This window comes from Panulirus ornatus, chromosome 17, assembly GCF_036320965.1.
Source record: "Panulirus ornatus isolate Po-2019 chromosome 17, ASM3632096v1, whole genome shotgun sequence".
NCBI lineage: Eukaryota > Metazoa > Arthropoda > Malacostraca > Decapoda > Palinuridae > Panulirus > Panulirus ornatus.
In genome coordinates, this window is record NC_092240.1 from 48,257,891 (window position 1) to 48,272,193 (window position 14,303).

General features: G+C 47.5%; 1 protein-coding gene across 1 annotated transcript in view; it reads left to right on the forward strand.

The window, feature by feature from the left end:
- LOC139754436 (uncharacterized) overlaps positions 1-14,303 on the forward strand; it is a 57,385-nt gene that overhangs the window by 8,346 nt on the left and 34,736 nt on the right. Inside the window, exons 2-6 of the mRNA XM_071671712.1 lie at positions 137-437; positions 5,360-5,521; positions 10,098-10,239; positions 11,297-11,482; positions 13,988-14,232. Coding sequence (XP_071527813.1) covers positions 150-437; positions 5,360-5,521; positions 10,098-10,239; positions 11,297-11,482; positions 13,988-14,232 — 1,023 coding nt within the window. The 5' untranslated portion in view covers positions 137-149. The remainder of the gene's footprint in view (positions 1-136; positions 438-5,359; positions 5,522-10,097; positions 10,240-11,296; positions 11,483-13,987; positions 14,233-14,303) is intronic.

Here is a 14,303-nt window from a genome sequence, read left to right on the forward strand (position 1 = left end):
TTGGAGGGGAGGTGGGTGGGTGACCCCAGAAGGATGATTGGAGGGGAGGTGGGTGAGTGACCCCAGCAGGATGATGGGGAGGAGATGGGTGAGGGTATATGAGAGCACATTGACCCACAACCACCTCCTCCCCCAGCAGGAGGAAGAAGATGTGGAGGCTCTGGGTACCGCTGGTGTTTGCTGTGGCTGCTGTGGCCTCACAGCAGCCACAGCAGCAGCAGTGGAAGGAACAGCAGCAGGCGCAGCAGAAGGCGCAGTGGGAGGAGGAGGAGCAGCAGGAGGCGTGGTGGGAGGAGGAGCAGGATCCAGCGGTGGTCGTGAAGTTGGAGCAAGGGTTCATCCGCGGCATCCTGCAGGAGGCCGGGCCAGGCAGGCCCTTCTACAGCTTCAAGGGCGTCCCGTATGCTGAGCCGCCCCTCGGTGACCTGAGGTTCAAGGTGGGTCTTGTCCACTCCGTCAGTCACCACCTCGAACGACCTCCCTCTGCCTCGTTAACGAGGTGGTTGTAGGTCGTCGTGGAGCAGTTTTATATTTATTTTATTTTGCTTTGTCGCTGTCTCCCGCGTTAGCGAGGTAGCGCAAGGAAACAGACGAAAGAAATTGCCCAACCCACCCCCATACACAATGTATATACATACACGTCCACACACGCAAATATAAATAACTATACATCTCAACGTATACATATATATACACACACAGACATATACATATATACACATGTACATAGTTCATACTGTCTGCCTTTATTCATTTCCATCGCCACCTCGCCACACATGGAATAACAACCCCCTCCCCCCTCATGTGTGTGAGGTAGCGCTAGGAAAAGACAACAAAGGTCCCATTCACACTCAGTCTCTAGCTGTCATGTAATAATGCACCGAAACCATAGCTCCCTTTCCACATCCAGGCCCCACAGAACTTTCCATGGTTTACCCCGGACGGTTCATATGCCCTGGTTCAATCCATTGACAGTACGTCGGCCCCGGTATACCACATCGTTCCAATTCACTCTATTCCTTGCACACCTTTCACCCACCTGCATGTTCAGGCCCCGATCACTCAAAATCTTTTTCACTCCATCTTTCCACCTCCAATTTGGTCACCCACTTCTCCTCGTTCCCTCCACCTCTGACACATATATCCTTTTTGTCAATCTTTCCTCACTCATTCTCCCCATGTGACCAAACCATTTTAAAACACCCTCTTTTGCTCTCTCAACCACACTTTTTATTACCACACATCTCTCTTGCCCTATTATTACTTACTAGATCAAACCACCTCACACCACATATTGTCCTCAAACATCTCATTTCCAGCACATCCATCCTCCTGCGCACAATTCTATCCATATAGCCCACGCCTCGCAACCATACAACATTGTTGGAACCGCTATTCCTTCAAACATACCCATTTTTGCTTCCCGAGATAATGTTCTCGACTTCCACACATTCTTAAACGCTCCCAGAACTTTCGCCCTCCCCCACCCTATGATTCACTTCCGTTTCCATGGTTCCATCCGCTGCCAAATCCACTCCCAGATATCTAAAACACTTCACTTCCTCCAGTTTTTCTCCATTCAAACTCACCTCCCAATTGACTTGACACTCCACCCTACTGTACCTAATAACCTTGCTCTTATTCACATTTACTCTTAACTTTCTTCTTTCACACACTTTACCAAACTCAGTCACCAGCTTCTGCAGTTTCTCACATGAATCAGCCACCAGCGCTGTATCATCAGCGAACAACAACTGACTCACTTCCCAAGCTCTCTCATCCCCAACAGACTTCATACTTGCCCCTCTTTCCAAAACTCTTGCATTCACCTCCCTAACAACCCCATCCATAAACAGAATTAAAAAACCATGGAGAATCGGGGGAATGAGGGGAATCAGAAGGAGTCACGCGGGGAGTGCTCATCCTCCTCGAAGCTCAGATTGGGGTGTCTAAATGTGTGTGGATGTAACCAAGATGAGAAAACAGGAGAGATAGGTGGTATGTTTGAGGAAAGGAACCTGGATGTTTTGGCTCTGAGTGAAACGAAGCTCAAGGGTAAAGGTGAAGAGTAGGTTTGGGAATGTCTTGGGAGTAAAGTCAGGGGCTAGTGAGAGGACAAGAGCAAGGGAAGGAGTAGCACTACTCCTGAAACAGGAGTGGTGGGAGTATGTGATAGTGTAAGAAAGTAAAATTTAGATTGATATGTGTAAAACTGAAAGTGGATGGAGAGAGATGGGTGATCATTGGTGCATATGCACCTGGGCATGAGAAGAAAGATCATGAGAGGCAAATGTTTTGGGAGCAGCTGAGTGAGTGTGTTAGTGGTTTTGATGCACGAGACCGGGTTATAGTGATGGGTGATTTGAATGCAAAGGTGAGTAATGTGGCAATTGAGGGAATAATTGGTGTACATGGGGTGTTCAGTGTTGTAAATGGAAATGGTGAAGAACTTGTAGATTTATGTGCTGAGAAAGGACTGGTGATTGGGAATACCTGGTTTAAAAAGTGAGATATACATAAGTATACGTATGTAAGTAGAAGAGATGGCCAGAGAGCGTTATTGGATTATGTGTTAATTGATAGGCGCGCGAAAGAGAGACTTTTGGATGTTAATGTGCTGAGAGGTGCAACTGGAGGGATGTCTGATCATTATCTTGTGGAGGCGAAGGTGAAGATTTGTAGAGGTTTTCAGAAAAGAAGAGAGAATGTTGGGGTGAAGAGAGTGGTGAGAGTATGTGAGTTTGGGGAGGAGAATTGTGTGAGGAAGTACCGGGAGAGACTGAGTACAGAATGGAAAAAGGTGAGAACAAAGGAGGTAAGGGGAGTGGGGGAGGAATGGGATGTATTTAGGGAAGCAGTGATGGCTTGCGCAAAGGATGCTTGTGGCATGAGAAGCGTGGGAGGTGGGCTGATTAGAAAGGGTAGTGAGTGGTGAGATGAAGAAGTAAGATTATTAGTGAAAGAGAAGAGAGAGTCATTTCGACGATTTTTGGAGGGAAATAATGCAAATGACTGGGAGATGTATAACAGAAAGAGGCAGGAGGTCAAGAGAAAGGTGCAAGAGATGAAAAAGAGGGCAAATGAGAGTTGGGGTGAGAGAGTATCATTAGATTTTAGGGAGAATAAAAAGATGTTTTGGAAGGAGGTAAATAAAGTGCGTAAGACAAGGGAACAAATGGGAACATCAGTGAAGGGGGCTAATGGGGAGGTGAAAACAAGTAGTGGTGATGTGAGAAGGAGATGGAGTGAGTATTTTGAAGGTTTGTTGAATGTGTTTGATGATAGAGTGGCAGATATAGGGTGTTTTGGTCGAGGTGGTGTGCAAAGCGAGAGGGTTAGGGAGAATGATTTGGTAAACAGAGAAGAGGTAGTAAAAGCTTTGTGGAAGATGAAAGCCGGCAAGGCGGCGGGCTTGGATGGTATTGCAGTGGAATTTATTGAAAAAGGGGGTGACTGTATTGTTGACTGGTTAGTTTATTTATTTATCATTTATTTTGCTTTGTCGCTGTATCCCGCGTTAGCGAGGTAGCGGAAGGAAACAGACGAAAGAATGGCCCAACCCACCCACATACACATGCATATACATACACGTCCACACACGCAAATATACATACCTATACATCTCAACGTATACATATATATACACACACAGATATATACATATATACACATGTACATATTTCATACTGTCTGCCTTTATTCATTCCCTTCGCCACCTCCCCCCTCATGTGTGCGAGGTAGCGCCAGGAAAAGACAACAAAGGCCCCATTCGTTCACACTCAGTCTTTAGCTGTCATGTAATAATGCACCGAAACCACAGCTCCCTTTCCACATCCAGGCCCTACAAAACTTTCCATGGTTTACCCCAGACGCTTCACATGCCCTTGTTCAATCCATTGACAGCACGTCGACCCCGGTATACCACATCGTTCCAATTCACTCTATTCCTTGCACGCCTTTCACCCTCCTGCATGTTCAGGCCCCGATCACTCAAAATCTTTTTCACTCCATCTTTCCACCTCCAATTTGGTCTCCCACTTTCTCCTCGTTCCCTCCACCTCTGACACATATATCCTCTTTGTCAATCTTTCCTCACTCATTCTCCCCATGTGACCAAACCATTTCAGAACACCCTCCTCTGCTCTCTCAATCACGTTCTTTTTATTTCCACACATCTCTCTTACCCTTACATTACTTACTCGATCAAACCACCTCACACCACATATTGTCCTCAAACATCTCATTTCCAGCACATCCACCCTACTGCGCACAACTCTATCCATAGCCCACGCCTCGCAACCATACAACATTGTTGGAACCACTATTCCTTCAAACATACCCATTTTTGCTTTCCGAGATAATGTTCTCGACTTCCACACATTCTTCAAGGGTCCCAGAATTTTCGCCCCCTCCCCCACCCTATGACTCACTTCCGCTTCCATGGTTCCATCTGCTGCCAAATCCATTCCCAGATATCTAAAACACTGGTTGGTAAGGTTATTTAATGTATGTATGACTCATGGTGAGGTGCCTGAGGATTGGCGGAATGCGTGCATAGTGCCATTGTACAAAGGCAAAGGGGATAAGAGTGAGTGCTCAAATTATAGAGGTATAAGTTTGTTGAGTATTCCTGGTAAATTATATGGGAGGGTATTGATTGAGAGGGTGAAGGCATGTACAGAGCATCAGATGAGGGAAGAGCAGTGTGGTTTCAGAAGTGGTAGAGGATGTGTGGATCAGGTGTTTGCTTTGAAGAATGTATGTGAGAAATACTTAGAAAAGCAAATGGTTTTGTATGTAGCATTTATGGATCTGGAGAAGGCATATGATAGAGTTGATAGAGATGCTCTGTGGAAGGTATTAAGAATATATGGTGTGGGAGGCAAGTTGTTAGAAGCAGTGAAAAGTTTTTATCGAGGATGTAAGGCATGTGTACGTGTAGGAAGAGAGGAAAGTGATTGGCTCTCAGTGAATGTAGGTTTGCGGCAGGGGTGTGTAATGTCTCCATATACATTTATATGTGTATATATCTTGTTCATATATATCCCCTTATACTTCTAATATATTGGACTGGTAATGTAATGCCATATCTATCATAGTTTATATCCCTCAAGTTTATATATATATCCCTCAAGTTTATATCCCTAAAGTTTATATCCCTAAAGTTTAAATCCCTTAAAACAGTAGGATTTTAAGGTATGATGATGGTCGACAGCTTCTGGCTTGACCTGAAAGGCTTTTAAGAGGCTCTCTCTCTCTCTCTCTCTCTCTCTCTCTCTCTCTCTCTCTCTCTATCTCTATCTCTCTCTCTCTCTCTCTCTCTCTCTCTCTCTCTCATATGCTCTCCCTTACGTCGCAGGATCCTGTACCTGCTGGTCGTTGGCACGGCGACAGGGACGGGTCCATTGTCGCGCCTTCTTGTCCACAGTTGTCTCTCAAGGCCTTCCTCGAGAATAAGATGGAGGTGGAGGGGAGCGAGGACTGCCTATATCTCAACGTCTTCACACCCGCTCGACACTGGGTAAGTTTAGAGGTGGGCCGTTTTGATGACTGTTTCCATCGGCAGACTCAAAGAGGTGGGCCGTTTTGATAACTGTTTCCATCGGCAGACTCAAAGAGGTGGGCCGTTTTGATAACTGTTTCCATCGGTAGACTCAAAGGGGTGGGCCGTTTTGATAACTGTTTCCATCGGCAGACTCAAAGAGGTGGGCCGTTTTGATAACTGTTTCCATCGGTAGACTCAAAGGGGTGGGCCGTTTGGATAACTGTTTCCATCGGCAGACTCCAAAGAGGTGGGCCGTTTTGATAACTGTTTCCATCGGCAGACTCAAAGTGGTGGGCCGTTTTGATAACTGTTTCCATCGGTAGACTCAAAGGGGTGGGCCGTTTTGATAACTGTTTCCATCGGCAGACTCAAAGTGGTGGGCCGTTTGGATAACTGTTTCCATCGGGACTCAAAAGCTGTGGGCCGTTTTGATAACTGTTTCCATCGGCAGACTTAAAGGGGTGGGCCGTTTTGATAACTGTTTCCATCGGCAGACTCAAAAGAGTGGGCCGTTTTGATAACTGTTTCCATCGACAGACTCAAAGGGGTGGGCCGTTTTGATAACTGTTTCCATCGACAGACTCAAAAGAGTGGGCCGTTTTGATAACTGTTTCCATCGGCAGACTCAAAGGGGTGGGCCGTTTTGATAACTGTTTCCATCGGTAGACTCAAAAGGGTGGGCCGTTTTGATAACTGTTTCCATCTGCAGACTCAAAGTGGTGGGCCGTTTTGATAACTGTTTCCATCGGCAGACTCCAAAGAGTGGGCCGTTTTGATAACTGTTTCCATCGGCATACTCAAAGGGGTCGGCCGTTTTGATAACTGTTTCCATCGGCAGACTCCAAAGAGGTGGGCCGTTTTGATAACTGTTTCCATCGGCTGACTCAAAGGGGTGGGCCGTTTTGATAACTGTTTCCATCTGCAGACTCAAAGTGGTGGGCCGTTTTGATAACTGTTTCCATCGGCAGACTCAAAGTGGTGGGCCGTTTTGATAACTGTTTCCATCGGCAGACTCCAAAGAGGTGGGCCGTTTTGATAACTGTTTCCATCGGGACTCAAAAGCTGTGGGCCGTTTTGATAACTGTTTCCATCTGCAGACTCCAAAGAGGTGGGCCGTTTTGATAACTGTTTCCATCGGCAGACTCCAAAGAGGTGGGCCGTTTTGATAACTGTTTCCATCGGCAGACTCAAAGGGGTGGGCCGTTTTGATAAGTTTCCATCGGCAGACTCAAAGGGGTGGGCCGTTTTGATAACTGTTTCCATCGGTAGACTCAAAAGGGTGGGCCGTTTTGATAACTGTTTCCATCGGCAGACTCAAAAGGGGTGGGCCGTTTTGATAACTGTTTCCATCGGTAGACTCAAAGGGGTGGGCCGTTTTGATAACTGTTTCCATCGGCAGACTCAAAGGGGTGGGCCGTTTTGATACCTGTTTCCATCGGCAGACTTAAAGGGGTGGGCCGTTTTGATAACTGTTTCCATCGGCAGACTCAAAGGGGTGGGCCGTTTTGATAACTGTTTCCATCGGCAGACTTAAAGGGTGGGACGTTTTGATAGCTGTCTCCATCTGCAGACATAAGGGGTGGGCCGTTTTGATAACTGTTTCCACCAGCAGACTCAAAGGGGTGGGCCGTTTTGACAACTGTTTTCCATCGTCAGACTCAAAGGGGTGGGCCGTTTTGATAACTGTTTCTTCACCTAGGCGTCGAAGCTTTGGAATACGCTTTGCCTTCTCATGTCTTTCCCAATCACTATGGCCTGGTACACATTATGAAAGACAGGGTGTTTATTTTTTTCACTGCCTCAAAGATTTGTATGATACTTTCACTTGTGTTTTTCATAATTTTTCATATTTTTTATCTATATTCCAATTAAGGTCTGGCCTTGATTTTGTGGACTTTTGTGCGTGACTGGAGCCTTCAACGTGGAAAGAGAATGTTGTGTTGAAGTTGAGTGTGGTTGTTGACGAAACGGGTCGTGGACTCCCCTTGACCACGACGGTACAACCCTTGACCACGACGGTACGACCCTTGACCGCGACGGTACGACCCTTGATCACGACGGTACGACCCTTGACCGTGACGGTACGACCCTTGATCACGACGGTACGACCCTTGACCACGACGGTATACGACCCTTGAACACGACGGTATACGACCCTTGACCACGACGGTATACGACCCTTGACCACGACGGTACGACCCTTGATCACGACGGTACGACCCTTGACCGCGACGGTACAGCCCTTGACCACGACGGTACGACCCTTGACCACGACGGTACGACCCTTGATCACGACGGTACGACCCTTGGGCACGACGGTATACGACCCTTGAACACGACGGTATACGACGCTTGAACACGACGGTACGACCCTTGATCACGACGGTACGACCCTTGATCACGACGGTACGACCCTTGATCACGACGGTACGACACTTGATCACGACGGTACGACCCTTGACCACGACGGTATACGACCCTTGACCACGACGGTATACGACCCTTGACCACGACGGTACGACCTTTGATCACGACGGTATACGACCCTTGAACACGACGGTACGACCCTTGATCACGACGGTATACGACCCTTGACCACGACGGTATACGACCCTTGAACACGACGGTATACGACCCTTGACCACGACGGTATACGACCCTTGACCACGACGGTATACGACCCTTGACCACAACGGTACGACCCTTGATCACGACGGTATACGACCCTTGAACACGACGGTACGACCCTTGATCACGACGGTGCGACCCTTGATCACGACGGTACGACCCTTGATCACGATGATACGACCCTTGATCACGACGGTACGACCCTTGATCACGATGGTACGACCCTTGACCACGATGGTACGACCCTTGACCACGACGGTACGACCCTTGATCACGACGGTATGACCCTTGATCACGACGGTACGACCCTTGACCACGACGGTACGACCCTTGATCACGACGGTACGACCCTTGATCACGACGGTACGACCCTTGATCACGACGGTACGACCCTTGATCACGACGGTACGACCCTTGACCACGACGGTACGACCCTTGATCACGACGGTACGACCCTTGACCACGACGGTACGACCCTTGATCACGATGGTGCGACCCTTGATCACGACGGTACGACCCTTGATCACGACGGTACGACCCTTGACCACGACGGTACGACCCTTGACGACGACTGTATGACCCTTGACGACGACTGTATGACCCTTGACCACGACGGTACGACCCTTGATCACGACGGTACGACCCTTGACCATGACGGTACGACCCTTGATCACGACGGTACGACCCCTTGACCACGACGGTACGACCCTTGATCACGACGGTACGACCCCTTAACCACGACGGTATACGACCCTTGACCACGACGGTATACGACCCTTGACCACGACGGTACGACCCCTTGACCACGACGGTATACGACCCTTGACCACGACGGTACGACCCCTTGACCACGACGGTATACGACCCTTGACCACGACGGTATACGACCCTTGACCACGACGGTATACGACCCTTGATCACGACGGTATACGACCCTTAACCACGACGGTATGCCCTTAAGTATGAGGGTACGACTCTTTGAGTATAAGAGCGTGTCCTTTGACCTGACACCTCAAGGTCATGTCAAGTGCCGGGGTCAACACACCTCAAGGGTTGCCCTTGTCCCTGAGGAAACTAAGGATGAGGGACCTGACACACACACACACACACACTATCAGGCCCTGATCAAACTGAACCCTTGTATCAGGAGTGTATGTCTACCTAATACAGATACCTCCATGTTGGTAGCCTTATACCTCATGATACCACCATGTTGGTAGCCTTATACCTCATGATACCTCCATGTTGACAGCCTTATACCTCATGATACCACCATGTTGGCAGCCTTATACCTCATGATACCACCATGTTGACAGCCTTATACCTCATGATACCACCATGTTGGCAGCCTGATACCACATGATACCACCATGTTGGCAGCCTGATACCACATGATACCACCATGTTGGCAGCCTTATACCACATGATACCACCATGTTGACAGCCTTATACCTCATGATACCACCATGTTGGCAGCCTGATACCACATGATACCACCATGTTGGCAGCCTGATACCACATGATACCACCATGTTGGCAGCCTTATACCTCATGATACCACCATGTTGGCAGCCTTATACCACATGATACCACCATGTTGGCAGCCTTATACCACATGATACCTCCATGTTGGCAGCCTTATACCACATGATACCACCATGTTGGCAGCCTTATACCACATGATACCTCCATGTTGGTAGCCTTATACCACATGATACCACCATGTTGGCAGCCTGATACCACATGATACCACCATGTTGGTAGCCTTATACCTCATGATACCTCCATGCTGACAGCCTTATACCACATGATACCACCATGTTGGCAGCTTTATACCACATGATACCACCATGTTGGCAGCCTTATACCACATGATACCTCCATGTTGACAGCCTGATACCATATGATACCTCCATGTTGGCAGCCTTATACCTCGGACCTTCCTGTGATGGTCTACATCCACGGCGGGGGGTTCGTGGAAGGCAACATGGAAGCGTTCGGACCTCAGCTCCTCCTGAAGAAGGACGTGGTAGTTGTTGTCATCCAATATCGTCTGGGGGTCTTAGGTAAGTCACACCCCCCCAGCTTTATCTTCACTACGACACATAATGTTAGGTAAGTCACACCCCAGCATTATCTTCACTACGACACATAATGTTAGGTAAGTCAAACCCCAGCATTATCTTCACTACGACACACAATGTTAGGTAAGTCAAACCCCCAGCATTATCTTCACTACGACACATAATGTTAGGTAAGTCACACCCCAGCATTATCTTCACTACGACACACAATGTTAGGTAAGTCACACCCCAGCATTATCTTCACTACGACACACAATGTTAGGTAAGTCACACCCCAGCATTATCTTCACTACGACACACAATGTTAGGTAAGTCACACCCCAGCATTATCTTCACTACGACACACAATGTTAGGTAAGTCAAACCCCAGCATTATCTTCACTACGCACACAATGTTAGGTAAGTCAAACCCCAGCATTATCTTCACTACGACACACAATGTTAGGTAAGTCACACCCCAGCATTATCTTCACTACGACACACAATGTTAGGTAAGTCACACCCCAGCATTATCTTCACTACGACACACAATGTTAGGTAAGTCACACCCCAGCATTATCTTCACTACGACACACAATGTTAGGTAAGTCAAAACCCAGCATTATCTTCACTACGACACATAATGTTAGGTAAGTCACAATCCAGCATTATCTTCACTACGACACACAATGTTAGGTAAGTCAAACCCCAGCATTATCTTCACTACGGCACACAATGTTAGGTAAGTCACACCCCAGCATTATCTTCACTACGACACACAATGTTAGGTAAGTCACACCCCAGCATTATCTTCACTACGACACACAATGTTAGGTAAGGTCCACATCCCCTGCATTATCTTCACTACGACACACAATGTTAGGTAAGTCACACCCCAGCATTATCTTCACTACGACACACAATCAGGTGTGTTGTATCCGTAACTCGACTTTCTGGTTTACTCTTTTGTTGTCTTTCGATAATGTTCAACGCCAGTCATGTTCAACGCCAGTCATGTTCAATGCCAGTAGTGTTGAACGCCAGTAATGTTCATCGCCAGGTTTCCTGTCGACGGAGGATTCGGTGTTACCGGGCAACCTCGGGTTGAAGGACCAGACCCTGGCGCTCCGCTGGGTCCAGGACAACATCCGTCACCTTGGCGGTAGCCCGGCCAGGGTCACCATCTTCGGGGAGAGCGCTGGGTCAGCCTCCGTCCACTACCACATACTCTCGCCTCACTCTAGTGGTAAGTGGTTCCTATATACACACTTATACCACCTACTGTCGCCTCACTCTAGTGGTCAGTGGTTCTATATACACACTTATACCACCTACTCTCGCCTCACTCTAGTGGTAAGTGGTCCTATATACACACTTATACCACCTACTCTCGCCTCACTCTAGTGGTAAGTGGTCCTATATACACACTTATACCACCTACTCTCGCCTCACTCTAGTGGTAAGTGGTCCTATATATACGCACTTATACCACCTACTCTCGCCTCACTCTAGTGGTAAGTGGTCCTATATACGCACTTATACCACCTACTCTCGCCTCACTCTAGTGGTAAGTGGTCCTATATACACACTTATACCACCTACTCTCGCCTCACTCTAGTGGTAAGTGGTTCTATATACACACTTATACCACCTACTCTCGCCTCACTCTAGTGGTAAGTGGTCCTATATACGCTCTTATACCACCTACTCTCGCCTCACTCTAGTGGTAAGTGGTTCTATATACACACTTATACCACCTACTCTCGCCTCACTCTAGTGGTAAGTGGTTCTATATACACACTTATACCACCTACTCTCGCCTCACTCTAGTGGTAAGTGGTTCTATATACGCTTATACCACCTACTCTCGCCTCACTCTAGTGGTAAGTGGTTCTATATACACACTTATACCACCTACTCTCGCCTCACTCTAGTGGTAAGTGGTTCTATATACACACTTATACCACCTACTCTCGCCTCACTCTAGTGGTCAGTGGTTCTATATACACACTTATACCACCTACTCTCGCCTCACTCTAGTGGTAAGTGGTCCTATATATACGCACTTATACCACCTACTCTCGCCTCACTCTAGTGGTAAGTGGTCCTATATACACACTTATACCACCTACTCTCGCCTCACTCTAGTGGTCAGTGGTCCTATATACACACTTATACCACCTACTCTCGCCTCACTCTAGTGGTAAGTGGTCCTATATACACACTTATACCACCTACTCTCGCCTCACTCTAGTGGTCAGAGGCCCTACAAACACACACTTACATCATCTTATTTACAGAAAAAAAGGTTTGTTCCACCGTACTTAATTCCCTTTTGTAATTACCTTTTGGACTTTTGATGAAGTTTTTTGGTTTCTATAATCTCTAGTGCCATATCTTTTCTTTCGTGGCGCATCATACCTTTTTTTTTTTTTTGAAGGACGGGATTATGAGGGGAGAACTCTCCAAGTGGATGAGGTTTGCATATCAGGGTTTTGACTTTCTGGTAATACTGGATGGATGACGTCACGTTCACATTGGACGTCATCTATCAGCTGGTGACCAAAAACACCCATTTCAGTCGTGATTTCATTTTCCTCTCACAAACAACGCAACGTCAATCAATAAACATTGGGTATCTAAGTCTGTTTGTTTTCAATTTGTTATTTTCTTTATATCTATTTAAGCCAAACACTGAAATGATTATATTGTCGCCATCTTCCAATGGTTTTTCGTTCGAGTCTGCCACTACAACGGCGTCATCAGCAAACAGCAAGTGGATCATTTATCCCCACCCCGAGCATGATGTAGACCCTCTCTCTCTCTCTCTCTCTCTCTCTCTCTCTCTCTCTCTCTCTCTCTCTCTCTCTCTCTCTCTCTCTCTCTCTCTCTCTCTCTCTCTCTCTCACATTAACCCTGCTTTCTCACCACTCGGCCCATGATCAAATAGACTCGTATTTTGACACTTGGGCGATACGTGGGTAAAATTCTTTACTCCACGAATCCACAAGGACGATTATAGAAACCCGGTGTGTGTCTACCTTGCCTGCATTGTGTGGGGATGGGTGAACGTCTTTGTGGCCCCGAACACGACCAGCCATTGGCACGAGACACGGGCAGCCAAGGAGAGAAACGCGATAGACACTGTAGAGTGTGTGTGTGTATATAGTTCACCCCCGAAGCCCAAGCGGAGGTCCTGTTTTGGTTGTGTGTTGACCAGGGATTGACTGTGTGTGTGTGTGTGTGTGTGTGTGTGTGTGTGTGTGTGTGTGTGTGTGTCTCCTCTCCACATAACCCTTTTACCAACCCTTTACTTCCCACCGGTGGAAATCTCTGGGTCGATTACATCAAGATGAATGGATGTCTTCGATTCATTTGGGAGCGGCCGTGTGTTTACCACGTAGACGTAAACACACGTCAACTCCCACGACATGGGACGTATCCATACACTGGCACTTTAACTTCGGAGGTCAAATTGGCCCTTAGGAACGCCCTCAGACAATGGTAGGCCACATAGGCCAGTAAGGGTGTTGGGCTCGTCGAAACATCACTAGATAGTCGACACAATGATCATATAATACCTATTAACTCCCGGATGAAGTATGATGTAATATATATATAGAGGATGTATCTCATCTCTTCCCTTTTGGGTAACAAGATTTTGAACAGCAGTGGTAGCAATGAGAGTCCTTCGTCAGACAGTTTAGTGACTCGACGATAGTTAACATAATTTTTTCCATCTCTTCGTCAGGGCTCTTCAGCAGGGCAATCCTCCAGTCAGGGACGGCCCTGTGCCCCTTTGCCCTGAGGGAGGACCATAGGCAAGTGGCCTTCAGCATCGGGGAACACCTGAACTGCTCTGGTGCCGCCAAATCATCGTTCGCCCAAATGGATTCGAACCAGCTCCTCGCTTGCTTCAACCAAGTCCCTGTGAGAGACTTGGTCCTCTCGACATCTTCGCTTCATGTCAGTCTCAAGATCACGTTGTTTCTATCTGTGATGGGTGGTTGAAATTACAAGTGCCATTGTGTAGAAGGAATGGGTGGTTGAAATTACAAGTGCCATTG